Source organism: Neoarius graeffei, chromosome 20 (genome assembly GCF_027579695.1).
Source record: "Neoarius graeffei isolate fNeoGra1 chromosome 20, fNeoGra1.pri, whole genome shotgun sequence".
Taxonomy (NCBI): domain Eukaryota; kingdom Metazoa; phylum Chordata; class Actinopteri; order Siluriformes; family Ariidae; genus Neoarius; species Neoarius graeffei.
Window position 1 is genome coordinate 54,442,154 of NC_083588.1, and position 27,630 is coordinate 54,469,783.

At 42.2% G+C, this 27,630-nt stretch overlaps 1 protein-coding gene across 2 annotated transcripts; it reads right to left on the reverse strand.

Annotated features, from left to right (window-relative positions):
• mapk3 (mitogen-activated protein kinase 3) lies at window positions 1–27,630 on the reverse strand. 2 transcript variants are annotated; one of them, XM_060902015.1, is made up of 9 exons: window positions 27,167–27,630; window positions 25,725–25,907; window positions 25,212–25,401; window positions 22,782–22,898; window positions 22,569–22,683; window positions 17,077–17,208; window positions 12,014–12,123; window positions 7,920–8,049; window positions 1–1,783 (listed from the first exon to the last, which is right to left on the reverse strand). In XM_060902015.1, the coding sequence occupies exons 1-8, from the start codon at window positions 27,379–27,381 to the stop codon at window positions 7,930–7,932; spliced, it is 1,182 nt and encodes a 393-aa protein (XP_060757998.1). In that variant the 5' UTR covers window positions 27,382–27,630; the 3' UTR covers window positions 1–1,783; window positions 7,920–7,929. The 2 variants fall into 2 exon arrangements, with proteins under 2 accessions (XP_060757998.1, XP_060757997.1); XM_060902014.1 differs by having other exon boundaries at window positions 1–2,386; window positions 27,167–27,629.

The following is a 27,630-nucleotide window of genomic DNA, read 5'->3' on the forward strand; positions in this document are numbered from 1 at the left end:
TTACAGTATCAGGAATTTTATTTAATATATGTATAGAAGTCTGTTTCTTTGTTAATTGTTTAATTCATAATACCCATAAGCATGTACATACACAAACCATCCATGGTTCATATTTCTTGACAATCTACTCAGTTTTAAATCATCTTTTAAAATAAATCCTTAAAAGATTCAGGGGAAAAATAGATTTCCGACAGACTGACGACACACCCAATTAATTCTCTCTCTCTCACACACACACGCAAAAGAAAAAAAAAAAAAAAAAAAAGACAAGTTTTACATCCCTTTCAGTTCTTAAAAAGACTCAATATAACAGCAATAATAAGAACAGCCATTAAAAGGACATTATTAAATCTGCCTCATTTGTAGGTCTCAACTCATACTGTGTGTCAGTGATGGATATCTGTAGGTGTGTGCTGTGTGATTGTTCAGTCCCTATGGTCCCATTTGTAGATAAGCGATACATCAATAACAAACAACGCGGCATAAATTTTTCCTTGGTAATTATTTGTTCTCCTCGGCTCAGTGAGCGATGTGGAGTCACTTGCAGCGAGAGAACGCGGAGCAAAAAGCAGCTCAGAGCTGAAACAGACAGACATGCAGACACAGCATCTGTGCCTTCCTGTCCCACAATGCACCAGCAAAGCAAGAGAAAAAGCCAAGTGCCAGAGAAGAAAAAAGTTTCTACAAAGAGGACAGACCAGAACTGCACTGGAGGGGGGAAGAAGCAAAAGCTTTTGGTAATGAGACAAAGTGCAGGTGCACAGATTGAAGAACGTCATTCGACTGATGTATGAAACGTGCTATATAGAGTGCACTTTTGTCCTCCCCACACAGTAATAAAATCAACAGAACCATGAACATCAGTGTAGAAATCAGGCCCGGCATTTATTCAAAGACAAACAACCCCCCCCCACTATTTAAAAATTTCTCAATTTCCCCCACCGAGAGCTAGCTTTCCTCATCAGTGACTTGACGAAAAGCATATATCTACATCGTTACAGGCGTTTAGTCAGTTGCAGGAAACAAACGAGGCAATAACACTTCTTCAAACGAGCAGGAAATTCAGAAACACTACCTGCCATTCGGTGCATGCAAAGTCAGCCAGTCACAGACTACATTATCACAAGGTCAGCCAATCACAGGCGAGAGAGGCATTGAGGTCAGCAAGCCCCGTGGAAAAAAAGCCCTTTTTGAAGAATTTGTGACATCACCGGGGGGGGGGAAGGAGTGTGTGCTATGGCTCTGAAAGCGTTCGGCTTGGCTAGGCCTCCTCAACTGGCAACGTGAGGAGAAAGAATGTGAAGTAATGCTGGAGGAAAGCGGTGTCAAGGGATCAGCGGTTAAAATCTACGATAAAATATACTAATGGGTAGAGGGGGAGGGGAGAAGAGTCATCTTAAAGTCAGCCATCGATGACTGCTATTGTAAAAGTAAGAGCAACAACTGGGAGAAAAATCTAATCAACATCGAGGAAATGAACAGTCAAGGTGTTTAAAAAAAAAAAAAAGTGAGTGCAGTGGCAAAAATGAACTAATTAAGAGCAGAGAGATAGACAACGAGAAAAAGAAAAGGGTGTGGGGATGAGATTTCAGATCAAGGATACTGATGGCTTCATTTTCCAAGAGCACTGGCGAGAGCGTTTCAAGAAAACCCATCAATGGAATTGGATATGGTACAGTAAGTAAAGCAAGATTCAGTTTTATACATCATCCTGTATATTTTTGGAATCACCAGCATTGGCTTTCACACTCCGGAGCTGAAAAAGCTCACAAGGAAAACCAACCTAAAAAGGGAAAAAAAAAAAAAACCTAACAAATGCTCAAACTCCCTCTCCACATACAAAACACATTTTGCAAAGGATCATAACGTTCAAATTACAGTGCACAAATCGATCTTGGACATACAATACTCAGAATGAAGGAAAAAAAAAAGTCAAAATTACATATACACACACCCAGCTGGAGCCCACAGTAACGACATGCTTGCTTATTCTCTCCCTCCCTATTCTTTCTCCATCATTTAAAAAAAAAAAAAAGGGCCACTAACAGGCCAAAAGTGACAAGATGAGAGAGTGCAAGGAAGAAAAAAAAAAAATTGTGTGGAGATAAGCATGAAGAGTAAGAGTAGGGGCTGTGTGCAGCATGGAGTGGCATGGTGGATACAGCTGCCCCCATTTGATGGTGTTAAGATAGCAGTTTAGAAACCCAAACAGAGCCTCCAGGCGAGAAAGAAAAGAAAAGCTCAAGTTTTCCATGTACGTTTTTTTTCCTCTTTTTTTTTTTTTGGATACCGTGTGTGCGCGCGCGTGCATGTGTGTACATCTTTTGTAGCTTGTTTGGAGTAATCTTGTTCTTAGCCTTAGTGTGGCTTGAGCTCTCCTTGGGTGCTAAAGAAAGAAAGAGAGAGAGAAGGGGGGAGACCCCAAAAACACAAGTTAAAACAAAACTGCAGAGTCTGTGTACACATTTATACTATGCTGAGTGTGGCAGCGGGGGCGTGGTCTAGCATCGGTCTGTGACAGGAGGGCGGAGTCGGGGAAGGTAAGTGGCAGAATCACTACACCTGTGGTTAATTAATGTGTTTGTGTGTCTTCCCAGTTACCGCGCCCTATTTAAGGAGAGAGTGCGAGAGCAGAGGGAGCTCTCTCCACAACCAGATGGCTGATGTGTGTGCGCGCGTGTGTCTGAGTGTGTGGGAATAGATATAAAAGCTGAAAAGCTGAATAAAAGAGAGTTTTGTGAAATCAGTTCTGTCCTGCCGTCCTGTGCTCATCCCGGGTTTCGGCACCACTGTAGCAGTTCGTGTAGGTGGGTGGAGCACAGAAGGACGGCAGGACAGAACTGATTTCACAAAACTCTCTTTTATTCAGCTTTTATATCTATTCCCACACACTCAGACACGCGCACACACATCAGCCGTCTGGTTGTGGAGAGAGCTCCCTCTGCTCTTGCTCTCGCTCCTTAAATAGGGCGCGGTCACTGGGAAGACACACAAACATATTAATTAACCACAGGTGTAGTGATTCTGCCACTCACCTTCCCCGACTCCGCCCTCCTGTCACAGACCGATGCTAGACCACACCCCCGCTGCCACACTGAGTTTTGTGACCTTTCTAAGGAACAGATTTAAAATCAGATGAACCTACGTTTACCTGAAGATGGAAAAATGAAAGCTGGAGGTTTCTTTTTAAACAAAATAGAGCTGTGATGGAAATTTGGGCCGGCCATCGCCGGCAATCATGACAGAAAACCACATTAAAACCCCCCAGCAGAACGTTCCATTAAGGGATCAATACCATAGCAGTGGGATAAACCACAAGCTGATCACTTAGAAAACATGAGAAATGGTATTTAAAAGTTCAGTGATCTTAAAAAAAAAAAGGAAAAAATAAAAGACTTTTGAGACTGACCAAAAAAAAAAACCAACCCTCAACCACTCTCATGGACCTGCTGTACATTCATGTTAGCCAGCTAATTAACCACTATTAATATTACTTGACAAACGTTAGCCAACTATATATTTTATATATATATATATATATATATATATATATATATATATATATATATATATACACACACGAGTGATTCCACGCTTATGGGTACTGAAATGGGGACATGAACTTATTCACCTAAAACCATTTCTTTTTTTTTACCATCAGGTCACAAAACATGTAATCTTTAATGAATGATATGTTAAAAGATAACTTTAATTTTCTGAGCTGTAATAAAAACATCTTTATATGCCAAAGTCAGAACGTAACAGAAGTGTTGTGGACATATATATTCTCAATTTTAACAATGTAGAATTACTTTTTGAAACATAGGAAGGTGATGTTTTAGCAAATATAATTAATAAACATGTGTAGTAGAATAAACATACACATTCTTTCAATAAGATTAACATGGTATATAGCTAGATTGTAATTAATTTGTAACAGACGCGAGATGGACAATCGTAACAGAAGTAATGTAACAGACATCATTTTGGAACTCATAGGCTTGACTTTGGCATATAAATATGTTTTTATTACATCTCAGAAAATTAAAGTTATCTTTTAACATATCATTCATTAAAGATTACATGTTTTGTGACCTGATGGTAAAAAAAAAAAGAAATGGTTTTAGGTGAATAAGTTCATGTCCCCATTTCAGTACCCATAAGCGTGGAATCACTCATATATAAAATTCTGATTTTTCTAGCAAGATGACATCAGTTACCCCTTTTCCACCAAATCAGTTCCAGAGCTGGTTCGGGGCCAGTGCTGGTGCTGGTTCACAACTCGTTCAACTTGCGAGCCAGCTGAGAACCAGTTTGCTTTTCCATAGCTCGCGGTGCTAAGGGAAGCCACGTCATTACGTCGCTGTATACGTCAGTTACGTTTGCATAAACCTTGGCACGAATATCGAAGCAAAAACAACATGGAAGAAGCAGCAGCAGCAACAATAATAATAATAATGGATGACTTCACGTTTGTACAGCTGCTGCTTCTCGTCGCTTAAAAATGGCGATCTTTCGCGGTCTTGTTATTGCTGTTGGTCTTAACAACTCCGCCCCCCCCCGCTGACGTAAGCGGTTCTTTCCTCTGGCCCAGCAGAGAGTTGGTGCTAGCCTGGAACCGGTTTTTCTGGCCCCAGAGCCAGTTCTTTGTCAGTGCAAACAGAAAACCCGGTTCCAAACTAAGCACTGGCCCCGAACCAGCCCTGGAACTGCTTTGGTGGAAAAGGGGCAAGAGTCACTTTGCTTTAGTTCCATGTTTTCTTGCAGCTTGAAAAAAGGTGCAACATGTGATGCTATCACCATGGCAACAATTACACAGCTGCATGCTGGCATCAGCAGCTGTATCAAAGCATTCACACTGGTTCTGTAATGAAGCACAGTGACTTTTTAAAAAAAAAAAAAACCACCCACATGTAGACACAGGAAGACATTGTCATCCTTGGCCTGTCCAGTAAATCCCTTTAAAAAAAAAAAAAAAAAAAAAAAAAAAAAAGACATAACTGCAGATCTGCATTTCTTTTTAAATCGCTTTACACTGGACAGCAGAGGACAAGGCCCCCTGGATCAGAGACCAGTTTTACACACTATATGCACGAAGCTTAACCCCACCTAATCAAACTACAGTAAATCTCAACACTTCAGTACATGAAGTACGACCCAAATGGCTCTTTTCAGGTATTTAAAAACACTATTAAGCCGTTTTTTCCTACTCACACAAGCCAAGCCAGTGCAAGCTTACTGTGTGTTGGTACGTTCATTTAACGATAAACAAAAGAAGGAATATACAGTCCTGTGCAAAAGTCTTCGGCACATGTGAAGAAATGCTGTAGACCAAAAATGGCTTACAAATAATTAAAATGTTTCAACATTTATTTAAACAAAACAAAAAGCAGCCCCAACCCCGTAAACATCAGTAAGTGATAAATGAAAGTCAATATCTGGTGTGAAATGACTCTTTACTTTAAAGAGAGTGCAGTTTTATAAGGAAATGAGTTGTAGGTTTTACTGAGCATCTTGCAGAACCAGCTACAGTTCTTCTGGACACTTTCTCACACTCGCTTCTTAAAAGAAATCTGCAGAACCATGGCCTCACTTTTTGTGTATAAAATGCCTTGAGAACTCAAGAATAGTATAGGAATAGTTTTAAGTGTTAACAATAAATCTAATATAGTAATTTTTACGATTAAAGTGATTCATACAGGTAGTGATCCGAGTGAATGACTGACATCTGTGACGTCACCGCAGGAAGTCTATCGGTCTCATCGCCATTTCCGCTATACTAAAACACAGAGCTGACTGCAACTCCGATCCTCCATTTTGAGCCAATTTATCGCCATGCCACGTAGATGTGTTTTTGGCCGGTGCAGCAACACAACAGAAGGTGGATTTATGTTGCATTCATGGCCCAAGAATTTTCAAACTGCAAAGATTTGGACACGTTTTGCAAAAAATTCACAAATTGGGCACCTACGAAGTGGTCTCTCTTCTACTCTGCACATTTTACTGAAGACTTGTACGAAACCGCTGATCTGTTGAGTTGCGTTGGCTATAAGCCTGTATTAAAAGCGTGCAGGACAAAATTAAAAGAAAAGAAAACTACAAGAAAAGGAAAGTAAGTTCAGTTGCACCAGTTCACTCAGAGTGTGAGCTGAGCAGTAATGGCGGAGTACTCCGTATGGAGAAAATGGAGAATGAGTGGACCAGTCGTCAGATTTCTCCACTGGATATGCTTGCCTCAGCAGCAATCTCTCACCCTTACGTGGAAGAAGCGAAAGAACGAAAAACAAAGTCAGATTGTTTCAAAACAATCGGCCACAAGCTCAGCCTTCAAGAAGCGAGAACACAGACAGGTAAGATGTGACTCATTTGGTTATACAACGCTCGTTGTTTACCTGCATTTACATTAAATACATGTAACTCATATTGTGTATTTAAAGTTACCGGTACAAGATTATTTAATTTGCTTCAGAATGTGATAGTCTCAGTTCATCTGATTTAATTATCAGTGAAAATGCATGTACATGTATGTTGCGCAAGTTATAACACCTATCCTGTTTTAATGAGGGTCACACGAGACTGTCGGTTCAATTCCATCCAATTCTCTAGACGGCTTTGCTTGGCTTTATTTCGTAAGGTGGGGGCCTCCGTGGCCGATGTGTTACTATCGGATTCACTTTCCGATGGTTCAAACTGACATGGTTCTGTGTGTATAGAAGTAGCATGTACACACACACCAATTTCAGGACTATCACAGTCAGATGTATTACTATCTGAGGAATCGCCAATAAATCCGAACGAAGAGGCCATTGCAACCATTCTTGCCTGCCGAGTCTGGCTTTGGCCTATAGCACCGGTTCCCGCCATGACGTCACGCACTCAGGGCTGGCTGGCTCAGTGGGGCAGCTCGAATGCCAACTTTGCAGTCGATTTTAACTCTCAAAAATATATATTTTTTTTATTCCCAATTATGCAGCATACAAGAGTCAAGGATGGAGATACTTTCCACTCAGAAATGTATTTAAAAATAAAGGTTCTGCATATCTCCTTTAATGTTGCACCAAAACCCAGTAGCCTTCATTATGCTTTCTTTTTTTAAATCTGAAAAGTGCCCTCTTATGTAACGTGCTGCTCAGATGCAAATATTTTTTCCACTGTAACATTTAATTTTGTGCTGTAAAATGAACGTTTGGAACCTTAAAATGTTTTTGCACTGACTCGATAACGTAGAAGCCATAAAATAGAAATCTAAAAACAATTTTTTTTTTTGGGGGGGTGGAGAACAAAAAAATAAAAAAGGTACCCAAGAGTTTTGTACAGTACTGTATATATTCGGCAAAATTCAGTAGTTTTAATATCAAAATACATTCAATCTGAGTTTATAATTGCTATTAAGCCAAGCATGAAATGGGCTCCCAAGTGGCGCAACAGACTGCTAGTTCGAATCCTGACGATGCCGCAGCCAGCCGTGGCCAGGAGCCCAACAAGAGAGCAAAATTAGCCTGTGCTCTCAGGGAGAGAGAGGTTGCATAATCTCTCTATGACCCCATTGATGAGAGCCTGTGAGCTCGTGCATACGGAAATGGGTGGATAGTGCTTTTCTCCAAGTGCGTTACGCCACCTCCTAACGTTGCATAAGCAGCAGTTTGAAAAGATGAAGGTTATCATGTGCCTTGGAGGAAGCATGTGATAACCTCCGCCTCCCTGGTTGGTACCTGTCACATGGTAGGGGAGACCTGTCTGGTGGGTGGGAATTGACCATATCTAAATAAGGGAGAAAAACGGACACTACAGTTCCCAAAAAGTACGAAAAGTCCATGACATAGTATCACAACCACCAGCCCTACTTTAAATCAGACATTTCAATTCACATCAGGTGACCGCAAGTTCAACAATTTACTGTTTTTAAATTTCAATTTTACCTTGCTTCCCTCAGGAACCTTGGTAGTTTGCCTGGAATCGTGCGGTCTCTTCAAAGATGAGTTCCTTCAGCTTCTCTTTAGGAAGATCATCTAGCTCCATGTTAAAGGTGAAGGGCTCCTCAGCCACTGGCTACACACACACACAAAAATGAGAACATTCCCATGTATATTATTCAAACATACAGCATTCCCAGTAGAACAGAACTTGTTTAACTTTTCTTGGATGCTTTAAAGGGGCAGGCTGTAATTTTACTAAATTGTTTACAAGTCTATAAACATTCTCATTAGTACCATGCAACGTCTCCGACTGGCTTTTATGTTCCATCATTCTGATTGTAATTTTTGTGGTTGGAAATTAGCGCCACTTCCTGCTTGGGCACGTTTGCTCAAACACTGCGTCTTTTCCTTAAAAGGTAAATGGGCGGGAATATGTTGACGAGGAGAGCGAGACCTGCCAGTGTTTTTCACTGGAACTGCAATTCTCCCTTTCAGGCAGCAGAGGGCTTTAAACATAAAAGTACACCTTTAAAAGTACTTTGAGCAATGGGACACATTCCTAATTCATTAAGTGCAGCTTAAAGCATATACGCAGAACCATGGCCTCACTTTTTGTTTATAAATGCCTTGAGACCTCAAGAATGGCACAGGAATGGTTTTAAGCGTTAACAAATCTCATATCATCTCTAGCCGCTTTATCCTGTTCTACAGGGTCGCAGGCAAGCTGGAGCCTATCCCAGCTGACTACGGGCGAAAGGCGGGGTACACTCTGGACAAGTCGCCAGGTCATCACAGGGCTGACACATAGACACAGACAACCATTCACACTCACATTCACACCTACGGTCAATTTAGAGTCACCAGTTAACCTAACCTGCATGTCTTTGGACTGTGGGGGAAACCGGAGCACCCGGAGGAAACCCACGCAGACACGGGGAGAACATGCAAACTCCAGACAGAAAGGCCCTCGCCGGCCGCTGGGCTCGAACCCAGGACCTTCTTGCTGTGAGGCGACAGTGCTAACCACTACACCACCGTGCCGCCCCGCGTTAACAAATCTAAATATAGTAATTTTTACAATCAAAGTGATTCATATAGGTAGCGGTCTGACTGAATGACCTTGATGTCTGTGACATCACCACAGGAAGGCTATCGGTCTCATCACCATTTCCGCTATACTAAAACACAGAGCTGACTGCAACTCCGATCCTCCATTTTGAGCCAATTTATCACCATGCCACGTAGATGTGCTGCTGGCAGGTGCAGCAACACTACAGAAGATGGATTTATGTTGCATTCATGGCCCAAGAATGTTCAAACTGCAAAGATCTGGACGCATTTTGCGAGAAGTTCATGGGCACATTGGGCGCCTACAAAGTGATCCCTCCTCTGCTCTTCACGTTTTACTGAAGACTCGTATGAGACCTCGGCTCTGCTGGAGCGTTGGCTATAAGCCCGTATTGAAAGAGGGTGCAGTACCAACAATTAAATAAAACTACAAGAAAAGGGAAAGTAAGGTCAGTTGCACCAGTGTGAGCTGAGGGTTGTTGCTAAAACCCGGGACGGAACGGGACATATTACCGCTCGGGCAGTTACCTCCCTGCAGTTGTTGCTAAAACCGGTGACGTCCCGTCCCGGGTTTTAGGAATTGCCTGAGCCAAGCAGTCATGGCGGAGTACTCAATATGAAGAAAATGGAGAATGAGTGCACCAGCTGTCAGATTTCTCCACTGGATATGCTTGTCTCAGCAGCAATAGCTCGCCCTTACGTGGAAGAAGTGAATGAACAGAGAACTGAACAAACAACTGAAAGTCAGACTGTTTCAAAACAATCAGTCACAAGATCAGCCTTCAAGAAGCAAGAATGCAGATGGGTAAGCTCCGACTCATTTGTTTACCTGCATTTAGATTAATACATGCAACTTGCATTGCAGGGGTTTTTCTAGAAAAATTTAGTATGAGGGCGCTCACCATGGCGAGGGAGCGAAGCGACTGGGAGTGGGGTTGTCCGTCCCCCCATCCGCCATGCGAAGCCTTTGAAAAATTGAGGCTACAGTGGGACATTCTGAGGCCATCTGAGAGGGAAATTGTAACAAATTGTTTTTCAACATTGAAAAAGAAAGAAGTAATCTTCTTCTGCCCCGGACAGTCTTTGGCTTTCTTCTGTTCCGTGCCGCGGGATGACATCTTTAAATGCCCAAGTGTCAACAAAAACAACTCGCGAACTACTTCTGTCAATAGCTCCTGCGCCGGTGGGTGAAAGGTCATTCAGTCTCGAGAAATCTCGCTCTACAAATCAGCTGACCTTGCATGTAACCCATGTCAAATCTCGCGAGAGCAGCCGCGACAAGTAAACAACTAAACATGGCGCCTCAGTCTGGAAACCGCCAATTCGGATTGTTTTTGCACCGTCTGGCGGTGTATCTACTATGATTGGAATATTTCTGGAGTAATTATAACGTATTTGATGATCAGACACATTGTCAAGTGGTGTTGCTGGGATGTTTTCACGGAGAAAAGATCGTTTTGAGAAAGATTGCATGTTGTGCAGTAGCATATAAGTGCATGGCCCAAGTGTGACTTGGGGTTCAATCGGCATTTCGGTAAGGGGGCGCATGCCGAGAGTAAGAGGGCGCAGCGCCCCTGTTCCCCGGTTTAGACGAAAGCCTGTATTGTGTGTTTAAGTTAGCGGTATAAGATTATTTAATTTGCTTCAGAATGTGATTGTCTCAGTTCATCTGATTATTTAATTAGCCTTTTACGTTTTATCAGTGAAAATGCATGCATGTACATGTCTGTTGCATAAGTTATAACACCCATCCTGTTTTAATGAGAGTCAACCCAAAATCAATGAAGTCAAATCAGTCTTAGTTGAGCAAGTCGGTAACGGGATTTCTTACTTTCACCATACATATGACTTTGGTCTATAGCTGTCAAAGGCCTCGGCTTTAAAACCGGTTACCCCTGTGACGTCACGCACTTGGCTGGCTGGCTCAGCGGGGCAGCTCGAATGCCAACTTTGCGGTCAATTTTAACTCTGAAAAAATTTTGTTTTTTTTAAATTCCCCATTTATGCAGCATACAAGAGTCAATGATGGAGATACTATCCACTAGGGCTGAACGATTTTAAGAAAAAATTGAATTGCGATTTTTCTGGCAGATATTGCGATTTCGATTTCAACCACGATTTTTTTTCTTTAAATCAAGTTTCAGTGCAAATTAATTAATACAATGAATTCCATAAAGCTAATGCAAGAATGAAAACTGAGGTCAACAGATTTCAAATGTAAGCCTGTTTATTAACACGGAGTGCCTGAGGAACAAGTTATAATAACTTAAAATAAAAAGAGAGCCATCTTTCTTAAGTAAACTTTTGCTTCTTTTACTTTTCCAATCTACAACATAGACATAAAAAAAGGTTGATCAATGGCTCAGCAGCATCAAAATATTGCACTTTTGTAAAAGAATGTACATAAGCATTATAAATTATAACTAGAGCCAACAATTCCCCTGTGGGAAACAAGAGTGATGCAGTGGCTGTAGCAGTCGCTATTGCAGGGCCCCTCCCTCCTGTGTGTGTGTGTGAGAGAGAGAGAGAGAGAGAGAGAGAGAGAGAGAGCAGCCCCTCCCCCACCCGCACACTCAGACAGAGAAAGCGCACTTTTTCCTCACAGTGCTCCCTCCAAACAACTGGGATTTACATGAAAATGGAAGGAGATATTCACAAAATTCTTTCACACTGAGTGCCACAAGGCTTTCCTGAACGTAATTTTTGTCTGTAGTGTAAAAAATGAGGACAATTTATTGACGAAACAAAACATGGGTCAGTTTAGGAGCACTGAGAAAAACCGCGGCTTTGACGATCCCAAAATCGTGTTGTCTGAGATCGCGATTTTCGGTCGAAAACGATAGATCGTTCAGCCCTACTATCCACTCAGAAATTTATTTAAAAATAAAAAGTTCTGCGTATCTGCTTTAAGTGCGGGCTGAAAGACAGCAGTCGCCTCAGCATTAGCAACTTTTATGCTTTACAACATGTAACAAGGTCACAGAGTGAGAGATGCGGGGTACATGCAGCACAGGAACGATGGAGAGTACCTCATCAGTGGGGTCATAGTACTGCTCCAGGTAAGGGTGTGCCAGTGCTTCTTCCACCGTTATACGCTTCATGGGGTTAAAGGTCAACATGCGGTCCAACAAATCCAGAGCTAAACACAGGACAGAAAACAAGGTTTTTAAAAACACACAAAAGAAAAAAAAACAAACAAAAAAAACACCCTGGGTTTATATTACATACAAAAAACAAACAAACAAACAAAAAAACAAACACACACACACACACACACACACACACACACCATTGTAATGTTTGGTGATGTAAAACATCAAGTCCATTAAATAAATGGAGCTTTTGGTAACCTACCAGTTCTAATATCAATAAACCAGGATGCATAACACGACATACCATGAAACCTTTGTACAACGTGCAGTGCTAATATATTTGCACACTAAATTCACCATCCTCTTGCAGCCACATCCAACTCGCACTCCTACACACACCCACACACAAGCCAACCGGATAACGAACAAAAGACCACTCTTTAAGACCTGCAATGTTAATCGTAATTACCATCCAAGCTCTCCAAAGCGCCAACGGCCTTTACACACAGCAATAAAATAGGAGGAAGGAAGAAAAGGAGAGCGAGAGGGGAAAAAAAAACAAACAAACACACAACCCCATGCATATGTATGCATGCATGCACATGCGCGCACGCACATGTCTAAGGTGTCCACAGTCAAATTGTATTCATGAAGGGAGAAAGTTAACAAGCCTTCAGTTCTGCTTTACCCTGAATATTAAAGCGCTCTAACATTAATGTGAGTGCCACTGAACCATGCTGATGAAACTCGAATGCTACAATAGTCAGCACTCTGAAAAACAATACCATGATTCACTAGAACTTAAATTTGTAGAATGAAAACGAAAACCTGTTTGCACACGTTGGACCTTGCCACTTGTGCAACAAAATCATTGTGATAAAAAGTGAAACAGCTCAGTTCCTAATTTTCCAGTTCATCAAAATACAGACATTTTAAAGCAACACTGAATCTTAAAGTGATATTATTACCATTATTGTCATCGCCATAGACCTGTCAAACTATGAGGAATAAATCCTCCCTGAACACTTTACTAGGAACACGTACATCTACTTGTTCATGCAATTATATAAAAATCAATCAAGTGCGGCAGCAGCGGAATGCATAACATCTCACAGACATGGTTCAGCAGCTTCGGGGAATGTTCATATCGACCATCTGAATGCGGAAAACAAAAAGCGATCAGGTGATTTACAGAACTACTCAAACCGGACAGGGTGTTTTGAGCGTTTCTGTAACTGCTGATCTCGTGGGATTTTCACACACAACAGTCTCTAGAGTTTATTCAGAATAGTGCAGCAAGGGGGTGGGGGCGAGACGACACCCCAGCCGGTGATCAGTAGTATTGCAGATGAAAACTACTTGCTGATGCAAGAGGTCAACAGAGAAAAGGCCAGACTGGTTCAAGCTGACAAACCCAATTTGGGCCCTGTTTACATTATTTCGAATCAGCGGATCATCAGATTAACGTTTTTAAAACGATTCGCGTACACACACAACATTTCTGTGCCCGCAACAAAACCGTTCCCCGTGCACACAGCAACGCCAATACACGGATACGCTAATCACATGACTAATTAGACGGCACGTCACATGATCCCAGTGCATATCGGGCATGCGCAAGTCACTCACCACTTGCAAGTGGAAGGATGTCGTTGTAAAAAAATGAAGCATGCCAGTCTGTTATCGGCGGTACCGGTACTACAAAGACCCCTTTTTTACACCGTGTATGGCCTTCGTGTTTATGCTAGAAGGATCTAACAGTGTTCGGTACACTCTTCACCTCGCAGAACGGCCGTTTTTTGCGATTACAACAAGACTATTTAGTGCTACGGTAACCTGTATTGCTCATTCACTTAATGACTTCCTCAACACACTTCCTGTATTGCTCATTCACATGACCAACATGGCATGACCAGCGAATCAGGAAGGTGGATGTCACAGTGACGTTGTCCAATGACGACGTCAGCTAGATCTCAGCACTGCGTATCCTCGTTCCTCAATGTTTACACAGCACCGGATCAGATACGTACTGGGTTGAATACGTGGGCCCTGGCGGATTCAAACTGTTCCGCCTGTGGAGTCGTTTTCCGGCGTTTTAATGTGCACGGACAGTGCATCTGCAACGAAAACGATACGGATACGGTCTAATGTAAACATCACCTTAGATAACCAGTCTGTACAAATGTGGTGAGCAGAAAAGCATCTCAGAATGTTCAAAACGTCGAACCTTGAGGCGGATGGACTACATTGGGTTCCACTTCTATCAGCCAAGTACATAAAGCCGAAGCCATAGTGGGCACAGGCTCACAAAATCTGGACAGTTGAACACTGAAAAACGTAGCCTTCAGGGCTCGACATTAACTTTTTTAATCCACTCATCCAACTGGACGAGCAGCAAGATTTTTCACTCATCCTGACCATAACCTTTTTATTATGTATTTACTACTTCAATGAAAGGAAAGTGATTAACAAAGTTTATCAAAAAGCAGGTATAGTTATGATAATCATGATTTAATGACTTATAAATTTCAATAAAATCAAGCTAACTGACGATAAACAAACTCCCCAATGCCCCATTAAGGCGCACGTGTTGTTATAACCCATTACCTGATCTGCAGTTTTAAGAGTTAGGATTGTCATCTTTTTCACTTTAGACGAAATGAAACCAAAAACAACAAAAAAAAAAAACCAGTTGGACATAAGGGTGACAATCACATTGTGAACGCAAACAAACTAAGTGAGTCAGCACTGTCGGGAAATTCCGACAAAATATATTTTACAACATGTGTGATGGTTATCGTGAACCATACAAAAGAAAAATACAATGAATGTTTGAACGAAATGAAGATTCACCACAGAGATTTAATTTTATTCAGGTATTTGATCGCCATTTCTCTGATTTCGATGAATTCCAAGTCTAGTAATCTATAATTAGAGATTACGACATGGTTATTTTTTTATTAATTTATTTTTACACGCACACACACCTGCTGTACCCGGCTTCTCAGGAATTTCGTAAACAATAACATGGTCACATCACTGAGGGGATTGAACTAGTTTTGTTGGAACTTTACTGAACAATTCCGATAAAAATGGTGATTTGCAAAAAGATTCAACTTGTCCCGTCGGACAGGCAGATGCGGATTTCACTTGTCCAGACCAAACATTTGGTTGTCCCGGACAGTCGGACGACCGTTAATGTCGAGCCCTGGCCTGGTCTGATGAATCTCGAGGAATTTCTGCTGAGGCACACAGATGGTAGGGTCAGAATTTGGCACCAACAGCATGAATCCATGGACCCAATTTGTCTTGGGTCAACAGCCCAGGCCAGTGAAGGTGGTGTAATGGTGTGGGGAATGTTTTCTTGGCACACACTGGGCCCGTTAACACCAATGATAATGCACCATGACACGGAGAGCAAAAGTCGCCTCAAATTGGTTACACGAACATAATGAGTTCAGTGGTTTTCAGCGACCTTTCCAGTCACTGGACCTGAATCCAATAGAACACCTTTGGGACGTGGTAGAACGGGAGATTTGCAGCATCAAAGTGCTCCTGAAAACTCTACAGGAATTGCATGATGCAATCATGTCAACATGGACCAGAATCTCAAAGGAACCTACTGGAATCCGTGCCATGAATAATTGAGGCTGTTTTAAGAGCAAAAGGAAGCCCTACCCAGCATCAGTACAGTGTTCCTAATAAAGTGCGCCGTGAGTATTTTACAGCAAATATCAGACTGGTGCAAACAGTAATCACTGCAGAATAAGATCTAATAGATAAACAAAATATAAAAACACCGATCCCGATTGTAGCTCTGCTGCTCAAACTGAAGAACAAACAAATCAGCTTTAACCTCTTTATCATTAAAATGATTCTTAAAATGTCAACCCTGTCAAACATACATGATTGATTACATTTCAGCTAACGACCACAAAACATTTCAAGCATCATGAAAGTGAAGAACGCAGACTCCGTGCACCTTTCAAGTAATAATAATAATAATAATAATGTTAAATTTACATAGGGCCTTTCAAGAAACCCAAGGACGCGTTACAATAGTAGACAAAGAAAGAAAAAATAAATAAAAAAATATAATAAGAAAAAAAATAAAGTAAAAAGTCCAACAAGTAGGGGTCAGGATGTAATTCCCATGGTGTAGCAGCCACAGTACCACCAAAAGGCGCACAAAAACGAGTCCCACATCTCCAGCACCGCCGCCGCGACACCGTCAGCAACATCGCTCAGAACATCACGCCATGGATCCACAAAGCGAGCAAAGAAGCTCCGCCACGCAAAGCGCTGGTGTGTCCCAAACCGCCTGAACAGCCGCCGCGACACCACCAAGCAACATCGCTCGGAACATCACGTCAAGCGTTAAAGCGCAGAGCGCTGGACAACCACGATGTAAAATGAGCAACGAGCTCACTGCAGTCCATAGCTGGGAGCACAGGCATCGCCCACGGCGAACCAAGGCCCGGAGGGAACCGACGCCCAAAACTAGGTCCGGAGCTACCCCACAACTGGTGGAGAAAACAAACAAACTACACAAACACAGAAAAAAAAATAGAAAAAGAAATAAAATAAAACAAAAAAGCTCCGGTGAGAAGCGGCAGCCAGAACGCGCACAACGTACTCTCAACCGGAAACGGAAACAAACAAACAAACAAACAAACAAAAAAAAGTAAGAACAGAGCCATCAGACAACACCACCAGGCAAAAGATTGCTAAATGGGATACGGAGAAAAAGGGGTTCAAAGCACCTGCACAACTAAATTTAAAAAAAAAAAAAAAAAAGGGCTTGGGACTTGTTCCTGAAATCATAAACTCAACTCGTACACAATGCTCTCATCATAATTGCAAAAACGATGTCAACTTTGCAAAGTGGGAACTTTTTTTTTTCTTTTAAATGGCATTATACAGCAATACATCTGGACTTGGATTCAAAAACCATCATCCCATTTGACAATTCTCAGTACGTGCAGCGTGAAGATGTATACCTTTGCTATCCGCCTTGATAAAGAGCTTGTTCCAGGCAATTTTGGGCTTATGTGGGAGAGACTGCAGGTAGCTCCTGGCTTTCATGTTGATTATACAGCTTAGATCCTCATGAGTAGGCGAGCCCAGGATGCCTAGAAAAGCACACATACATTACACAAAGGACATTGTTTTCACACCTGCACCATTCATAGTAAGTAGTTTCAGCTGGTTTATTTTAGGGTCATGATACATCACTGGGGGTTGAAGTCATAACCATCTTTCCAAGGCAGACGTGCGCGATATTGAATGTACAAGTGTTTGAACTATGAGATGTAGGATACTAGTGTGAGCCAGTTCTACAGAGTCCTTGCAGTTCACCCCCAATCTGATTGAATAAAACCTTTTTTCATGGCGTAACTCTGACAGTACAATATCCACAATACATTCCTCCCTCCCCCTGAGAAACCCAGCTTTTTCTAAAGTTATACACATCCTCTTTTTTTCAGGTCTGGAAAAGATTGTCCTTATAATACACACTTTTCCCATACATGAAAAAGAACACTGGTAACTAAAGAACATGCTTCCTTTTTATTTAAAAAAAGGAAAAAACACCCCCCTCCTTTTGAAATAACCTAAAATGTACGCATAAAACGCAAAACTGATGTTTTCATCTGATACATCTTTCCAAGAGCTTGCAAACTACTATTCTATGGGGAAACAACTGAAGACGATAAGTGCATTATAATTACTGTTATCCATTATTTATTAGATAGATATACAGATATTATATAAATACAAGTGTTTTACTGGGAAATACGCCACTCTTACTTTTCATATGAGCTACAGTATATCCGGGACAAATCTCTATTGCCCCTTTTCCACCAAAGCAGTTCCAGGGCTGGTTCGGGGCCAGTGCTTAGTTTGGAACCGGGTTTTCTGTTTCCACTGACAAAGAACTGGCTCTGGGGCCAGAAAAAACGGTTCCAGGCTAGTACCAGCTCTCTGCTGGGTCAGAGGAAAGAACCGCTTATGTCGGGGGGGGGGGGGGGGGGGTTAAGACCAACAACAATAACAAGACCGTGAAAGATCGCCATTTTTAAGCGACAAGAAGCAGCAGCTGTACAAACGCGAAGTCATCCATTATTATTATTGTTGTTTTTGCTTCTTCCGTGTTGTTTTTGCTTCGATATTCGCGCCAAGGTTTATGCAAACGTAGTGACGTAACTGACGTATATAACGGCGTAACTGACGTATACAGCGACGTAACGACGTGGCTTCCCTTAGCACCGCGAGCTATGGAAAAGCAAACTGGTTCTCAGCTGGCTCGCAAGTTGAACGAGTTGTGAACCACCACTGGCCTCGAACCAGCCCTGGAATTGATTTGGTGGAAAAGGGGTGTATATGTGACAAATCTCTACATGTTACTCGTGAGGAAATCGAGAAATTGTTTCAATAAATTCGGGTAAACGTATCTATATACTAAAAAGGAAAAAAAAAAAAAAAAAAAAAAAAAAAACACTCTGGCTTGAAGATATGAACTTTATCTTCTCGTGTTGGAAAAACAAAATCACAGATCTGAGTGACATATTTAAATATCATCTGGCTTTTTTTGCATGGTACATCAGATATATTCCATTCAGCTAGCATGATACTGAACAAGTCGAAGACGAGTTCAATAACACACCAGCTGAATGGAATATATCTGATATGCCACAAAAAAAAAAAAAACAGCCAGCCAATATTATACATACACCCTCTCTTTTCCAGTTTTTCGATGCCCGTTGGTATGTTTTTCTCTTGTAAATATGCGTAAAGAATACCTAATGAAGTTTTGGTAGCCTTTTCAATGCGTCTTTGTTTCCCAGAAAACAAAGAAATGCTTCTGTGCGCGCGCAGCAGAAAACGCTCATCCTGAATATTTGCATCAGCTCCAACGTGTGATGTTATGTTGTCCGGACAACCATGCAATATCAAACCATATTCAACGCTCATTCTCCATTGGGTAGAGTAACGTAATACATGTAGGATAAACGATATGATAATATTGCATGCTATCAAACCAAATGAATGAAACCTGCTCGAAGGGAATAGAATACTTTTTATTCCCTAAAAAAAAAAAAGTCTCCTGTACGTACAGTATAATAATTCCCAATATTTCACTCTGCTGACGTCACTCCCAGTGTTTTCCTGCTGACTAGATGTGCGTTGTGAAAATGGTGAACCAGTTCAAAGTTAAAATTGCTTTGATTAACTTGTATTTTTTGTGTGGATGTGTCCATATAATATAATATATAAAGAACATTACACAGTGGCACAAAGATACGATGCTCACTCGTGAATATGTTCAACACTCGAAGGTTGTGCAACCATGTAATATTCAAAATAACTCTGTACTTACTGCTATACAAGAATCCTGGTGTATAATACTTGGACAGTCCTTTTATTTAATTTCATATTATGCACACAATGTATTGTGTATTTAATTTGTCCACTGCATCCATCTTATTCTTACTGGTTTGCTGATGGAACTGTGCGTCTTAAAGGAACAGTCCACCGTACTTCCATAATGAAATATGCTCTTATCTAAATTGAGACGAGCTGCTCCGTACCTCTCCGAGCTTTGCGCGACCTCCCAGTCAGACGCGCTGTCACTCCTGTTAGCAATGTAGCTAGGCTCAGCATGGCCAATGGTATTTTTTGGGGCTGTAGTTAGATGCGACCAAACTCTTCCGCGTTTTTCCTGTTTACATAGGTTTATATGACCAGTGACATGAAACAAGTTCAGTTACACAAATTGAAACGTAGCGATTTTCTATGCTATGGAAAGTCGGCACTATAATGACAGGCGTACTAACACCTTCTGCGCGCTTCGGCAGCGCATTGATATCTGAGCTCCGTATCAATGCGCTGCCGAAGCGCGCAGAAGGTGTTAGTACACCTGTCATTATAGTGCGGACTTTCCATAGCATAGAAAATTGCCACGTTTCAATTTGTGTAACTGAACTTGTTTCATATCACTGGTCATATAAACCTATGTAAACAGGAAAAACGCGGAAGAGTTTGGTCGCATCTAACTACAGCCCCAAAAAATACCATTGGCCATGCTGAGCCTAGCTACATTGCTAACAGGAGTGACAGCGCGTCTGACTGCGTCTGACTGACTGGGAGGTCGCGCAAAGCTCGGAGAGGTACGGAGCAGCTCGTCTCAATTCAGATAAGAGCATATTTCATTATGGAAGTACGGTGGACTGTTCCTTTAAGAACTTAATATAATTGTCTTTTATGCTTTGTCCTGTCGCAACTGCGATGACCATCTAAAACAAACATTCATTGCGGCAGAAAATGGTGACATGGCAGCTGCACACTTGCACCCGAAAAAAAAAAAAAAAAACATGCATTTCTAACATTTTAATGCCAGCCACTACAATGTTGTTCCCTTTTTAAAAAAAACCTCAAACCACAAGCCTGTCTGAGGTCATCTGACAACTCTGTGGTTTGGGAGAAGTGTGAACTTCAGCAAGCAGTTTGCACAACGGTAACAGTCAATGCATTCCATTATTAGACAGGTGCATTAACCCCAGTGCAAAGCGAACACAGCAAAACCTGGACACCTAAAAAAAGTGTCGACTGACTGACGGGCTATATTTGAGGTAAACGGAAAACGTGTGCGAATTTTCCACCTGAACCATAACTCTAAAAGCGAAAAGCAGCAAACCAACGACAGCTGCATTCGTTTCACAGTCAAGGGTTTGGGTCTCATTTATGGTTGAGTGCAGAAGTTTGCATATCCTTAATCATAAAATAAGGCCAAATTTAATTTACAGCAATAAGACATTTAATGTGGGCGGCACGGTGGTGTAGTGGTTAGCGCTGTCGCCTCACAGCAAGAAAGGCCCGTGGCCGGCGATGGCCTTTCTGTGCGGAGTTTGCATGTTCTCCCCGTGTCCGCGTGGGTTTCCTCCGGGTGCTCCGGTTTCCCCCACAGTCCAAAGACATGCAGGTTAGGTTAACTGGTGACTCTAAATTGACCGTAGGTGTGAATGTGAGTGTGAATGGTTGTCTGTGTCTATGTGTCAGCCCTGTGATGACCTGGCGACTTGTCCAGGGTGTACCCCGCCTTTCGCCCGTAGTCAGCTGGGATAGGCTCCAGCTTGCCTGCGACCCCGTAGAACAGGATAAAGCGGCTAGAGATAATGAGATGAGACATGTATTTAATGTATTTGGATTTCACAAGTAACTAAATAGTGTATGTAATATTAACACTGAAAAAACAAACAAATCGCAAGCTACATAATCCCAGTTCAAACGTTCCTAAATGTGATGTGAATATTCTCTAACGATATTCTCGTCTTTAGCTTGAAACTTTCTGTATCACTCACCTTCTCCTGTCGTAGATAGTCTCACATATGGCCCTTTTCCACTACCCTTTTTCAGCTCACTTCAGCCCGACACGGCTCGCGTTTCGACTATCTAAGAACAGCACGACTCAGCTCGCTTCAGCCCTGCGCAGCCCCCAAAACTCGCACGGTTTTGGAGTAGGGCTGAAGCGAGACAAACCAAGCCGAGTGGGGCTGGGGGCGTGAGGAGACACTCCCCTGTGCACTGATTGGTGAGGAGGAGTGTCCTCACATGCCCACACACGCCCCGCGAGCATGCTGGGATCTGTAAACACCGTAAACCCGGAAGAAGGAGAATTACGAATTACGAGAATTATGAAGCCTTATGCGCCTCGCCTCACCTATACGCTCTTGCCAGTATCTGTCCGCGTTGTCGGTGACAACAAGCCACAGCACCAAGACCAGCAACACTAACGACTCCATGTCCTCCATGTTTATTGTTTACTATCCGGGTCGTGAGACTACCGCTTAGAAGTCACTGAGGTCACGGTTTGCGCCGCCTAACGACATCACGTGACGTCCACCCACTTTCGCTAACTCCACCCAATGTGTCAACCCACTTCCAGCCAGCACGGTTCAGCGCGATTGTAGTTGAAATGCAACGCCAACAGCCCCGCTCAGCTCGACTCAGCACGGCACGGCTCAGCCTAACTCAGCCGCGTTGGCAGTGGAAAAGTGGCAATAGACAACCTAAAGATTTGCACGTCTTCCAAACACTTTATACCCAAGTCTTACTCTTGCTTCAATGAATGACATCACCTTGACACTTTCCAAGAACTGATGCTGGAAACACAAGCTGTCCTGCACTCATTCCAGGACTATTACCCACAATATTAATTTGACAATCCAGTTCCACCCAGAAGAGTTCCCTTTTGAGTCAAATTCCTCTCGTGGAGTTTAACCTTGCCACTGCTGCTTTACTCAGAGTTATAAATCTACATCTGGGTTTCTGTGAAGTTGCTTTGTGACATCTATTGTACAACATGACATGGAATTGAACTGAATGTTCAGATTGTTTTGTCGATTTGCCTGGCCTGTTGCAAGATCCACATTTTATTTTTAATATATTAGAATTCTAAATAAATAAAAACAAACATGGAGCTACATTGCCTTACCAAGTATATGATTGAGTTGGTCTAGATAGTGCTTCCCTGGGAAAATGGGCCGATTGGACAACATCTCAGCCAGGATGCAACCCACTGACCAAATATCGATGGACTTTGTGTAGCCCTGACAAACCAAGAGAGATGAACCAATCACACAAATTTCTACATACACACATTGAGATATGTTCAGGAGTCTTATCATACGCGCAAAGGAATATTTACCTTAGAATTGAGCATGATCTCGGGAGCACGGTACCAGCGAGTGGCCACGTACTCTGTGAGGAATCCAGTGTGGTCATGGTCTGGGTCAGCTATCCGTGCCAACCCAAAGTCACAGATCTGAGAACGCAGAAGAAATAATAATATAATACAATACAAAATCAAAGTCCAGGCTGTAATACCCAGACACACTACCTCAACAGAGCTACCATCATCAAGGACTCCACCCACCACTTCTTGGACCCGTTACCCTCCGGCAGGCGTCATAGGTCGGCCAAGGCACGCACCTCCAGATTCAGAGAGTCCCGTCCCCGAAACCAATTTGCACTTTCTCACAAATAAGTACACAATTCATTCATGCTGCTTTGCACCTGCACTTTATTTTTATACAGATTTAATTTCCAGTATCACAATTCTCATATCGCAGGTTTTTTCCAGTGTCCTGTGTTTCTATGTTTGCACCACAGAGAGGAAATCTTCATTTTGTTGTATACGTTTACAATGTCAACAGCAATTCAATTCAAAATGTCTCGATATAAAAGGCGGCATCTATGGTATCCTTAATTTCCTTCGGGATGAATAAAGTATCTATCCATGTTGAAAAACTATCTGAGAATCAGAGAACACAACATGGACAAATCATTGGTTCTAGTTCCTGAGACGAGCAGAATTTTTACGAGGTGGAGTCATTGTTTTCAGAATCAGGAACAAATTGGTGAATTGGAAACATTAACAAAACTGAGCAAGCTGTTATATAACTGCTCTGCCTACTACTCAGCAAACACAGGGTTAAACAAAGAGAGAAAAAAAAACAAGACGCTAGGCAGATTCACTGGTCAATGATGCGCTTTTAAATTTTTTTTGCTGAGGGCACAAGCACAATGCGACATTAGGAGGTTTGCTGCTGTAGAAGAGGATACTTGTTTGTTTCTCTTAGTCTGTATGCATTCACTAATGCACTTAACTCGCCATATATTGTTACATGATGTTATCTACCAAATTTGAGCAGTCAGTGAGGTTTCCAGGCAACCAAAACCCAGCTTTTCCTTGCCCAGTGGGCTACCTAAATAAATGTATGGTTTGCCCAAACCTGACATATTTGTTTAATATTTGGATCGGGGAATTGGACTCAAACTGCAGATCAGTGGATTAAAGCCTGAACCACTGCGCTATTCCCTGATTATCGCTGCCAGTTTGTCTCTTGTGAAGTGGGCATGGCCTATCCAGCATTATACAAGTTCTAATACAAAACAGCAGTAGCCAAAAAGCACAGTCTGCTGTATAATTGTGTACATGTTACATAACACCACAGAAATTTAATATTGTAGTAAACCATAGATGTAATGTTTCAAAGTCGAGCAAAGTCACAACCACAAAACACGCTCAGGCCCAAACACCTGAATGCTCATGCAAGAAAGGGAGCTTTCTGAATTGACTGGCAAGTAAAGACTAGGGATGGCGAAAACTAAAAAAAAATCTTGACCGACCACCGAGCCTCATTAGCCGGTTAAAGTCGGTTAACCTATGAGTTTAAACAGGGATGCAAACGGCGCGCCTTTTTCACGGCTCGTGCAGATCCGATTTTTTTTTTTGGGGGGGCATTGGAGTGTCTGAATAATTTCATCAGAGTAAATTCTGTATTAAAATTACTACATAAGCAAACGCCGTTACAGTCCATGAAAAAGCCGTGAAAAAGTCGGCATCTGCGCCTTTAGTTTGTGTGGAGAGATATGATCTGCAGTAACATGCATTGTTGGCTACAGACCGAAACATACTTTCAGAATGCACTGGCCAAGGCAGGACTAAACTCCATGTGCCTTCTAATAATAATTTTAAAAAAAAACAAAAAACAGAATAGTAATTTGTAAGCTAAAAAGCCTGTGTCTACACTTTTCTCTCGCCGAGTGGCAGCCAATGTTGCCAGATACTGCTGACGTTTTCCAGCCCAAAATATGTTCAAAACCCGCCAAAATCCACTTAAAACTGCCCAAATGGGCGGGAAACCGCCCAATCTGGCAACACTGGTGGCAACTGTCTTTAACTGGGGCGGGACATGACTGAATGGGTGTTTCTGATTTGTCAGCTGTCGTCCTTACACCGCATGGCATGCCCCAAGCGTTTACAAACACAGAATTCCAGGTTCTCCTTTCCAAAATCGGCAGCTTCAAAACGATTGATTTTTTTTTTTTTCACCGACAACCAAAAAAAAAAATTAACCGGTTAACGTTGATTCGGTCAACCACCGGTCAAACGGTTATCGGTTAACATCCCTAGTAAAGACGCTTTCTTGTTCTGATTGGTGAGAATCAATTCTCCCTCCTCCATTTTACAAATACCATAGACACCAGAGTTTGTCCTCTAAATGTACTATGCCAAAAAAAAGACGACTTTTTTTAAAAAGTAAGAGAATCCTGTTCACAGACTGACACTAACCTTGAGGTCACAGGTGGTGTTGATGAGCAGGTTGGAGGGCTTCAGGTCTCTGTGGAGGACATTGGCAGAGTGAATGTACTTCAGCCCACGCAGGATCTGGTACAGAAAGTAGCAGATGTGATCGTTGCTGAGCTGTTGGGTCTTCAGCAACTTGTACAGGTCCGTCTCCATCAGGTCCTGGACGATGTAGCTGCATGCGGTCAAGGAATTAATCAACTTTATAGCAGCTCACAGGGATAAAAATAAAACCACGGACCTAATTACTACAGTATTTTAAAATGCGCATTCAAGTGCTAGTTGAGATCTGGATGTGAATGGAATGAAAATGCAAAGCACTTTGCTTTCATTTCAGACCACACCACTAAAGCGCTGCACTAATCTAATCCATCACACAAATCTCTACAGCACAACCCTCGGGCCTCGCTGCTCTTTAGGACAATGATTGGAAACCTGACCCCTCATCGCAGTGCAGTCTGGCTCTCGAGGCGTGGCCGACTGCTCGGGTAAGGATACACATCACGCATGTAGTCAATGTTGCGCGCTCTCAGGACGTCGTTGATGCCGATGATGTTCTCGTGGCGGAAGCGCAGCAGGATCTTGATCTCTCGCAGCGTGCGCTGGCAGTATGTCTGGTGCTCAAATGGGCTGATCTTCTTAATGGCCACTCTGAGCTTGTTCACATGGTCAAAAGCAGAGCTAAAGGCAACGAAGACAGACAGACAAGTCAATGTGATCAAATTGGTGAAGAAAATGCACTTAATCGGTTGCAAATAAATAACGCATCCTATCATTTTATGCTTTTTTTAACACATCTACATCAAGTAGAACATACACTAGGGGGAAAAAGGGTTCACATCTTATTGCGAGAGATTTGTTAAATAATCTACGAAATAGCACAGCTTTCCAAGGAAACCCCCCCCGCAAGATCATGAAAGATATCACAAAAAACGCAAGATTATACAGATTACTTACAAAAAGTAGGGACTCACTGATCTTCAACCTCAGGCTCACATTATCCAGCTAACCAAGAAGTTCTTATCTCAGGATCATATCATAGAACATGAGATAATCCATTAGCAAAAGAGCTCAAGATAATTACCTGAACTGTATGAATTTAGCCCATCTAGTTTATAACATAGTTGTAAAACCAAAAGTTAATTCAAATTCAGTTTCAAACCTTTGTTTCTTCCTTTAATACACTAGTAACCTACAAGTTGTGAGATAAAATCAGCATCAATGCCATTCCAACCACACCTAGATCACAACCTCGACATAATGACATGTCAAAGAGCTCAGTGCTAAGGGATTAGCATGCAGTTTTGTCTTCCTGTGTCCAGACTTTGTTAGCTGACTAGTTGCAATCTCCAGTAACAAACAAAAATCCTTCAAAACAATTTTTTTTTAGTGTTGATTTAGAACATGTCTTATTTGTGAAATGAGCTCAGTCGTTAATGAGCAGCTAGGTTTAGCTTTATTTCACTCAGCTAGATAATTATATCTACAGAGTAAACAGCTAGCTCGCTCTCTATGTGCATATGTGTGGTTTTTTTAGTAAAACGTTAACTCTAAGAACATTTAAAAATGACATTTTCACTTGTTTTTCCCAGCTGCTTCGTGAAATGGCTAACCGCTCTGTGCTATATGCAGGTGGTGAGTGAACTTGTTGAGCCGCCCAAATTCTGCTGCATTGTAATTGTAATTGCAAATAAACTACTTTTTAATCTTAACTGTCGCTTTTTTTTAGTCTACAAATGTCAATTCGAAGACTTCAATTATCATTTCTGAGGAGATTTAAATACCACTATGTTTTTTTAGACAACATTTCAGTACGCTAGAGAAGGTAAGTTAGTTAGCTAGCTAGCTAGCTAGCCCAATGGTTAGCATTGAATCTGAGCTATCTGTTGTGTTGTGCGTTTTAATTTAACAATAAATAACGTTAAAAATTGTCCTCTTACCAGACCATCCCATAGGCCCCCTCCCCGATGTATAGGAGATCGGTGTAACGCGGGCCCACGTCGAAATTTTGTCCTTTCACCGACTCCAGGCCGGGTTTGGGTCCCGCGGCTCCAGTGGCTCCATCAGGCGCGGCTGTTCCGCCAGTATCGGCGGCGCTGCCCTCCGAGCCCGCGGCTCCTGTTACCGCCTCTGCGGTGTCGCCCGACTCCGCCATCGTTCCGCTCGGTCGTGGAAGGAGGGAGGGGGGGGCCTTCTACCGATTTCCGTGAACGATCACGGCTTGTTTGAACGTCGCACTTGAAATGACGGTCGAAAAGAAACCAATACCACGTCCACCTGGCTTCGATCAGTGTATATGTTTACGTGAACGCGGATTTTTCCTCCTGTACTACATTGGATAACGCGTGCACGCGAGTCTGAACACGCAAACGCGGGGGCGCGCGTCGTGAAGTACTCTTCGGGC

Coding starts and splice junctions, on each gene's coding strand:
- mapk3 (XM_060902015.1), bottom strand. CDS start 27,381: ATGGCGGAGTCGGGCGACACCGCAGAGGCGGTAACAGGAGCCGCGGGC. Junction 22,684..22,781: donor AGATCATGCTCAATTCTAAG/GTAAATATTCCT, acceptor TTGGTTTGTCAG/GGCTACACAAAGTCCATCGA. Junction 17,209..22,568: donor CCAACTCAATCATATACTTG/GTAAGGCAATGT, acceptor GTGCTTTTCTAG/GCATCCTGGGCTCGCCTACT.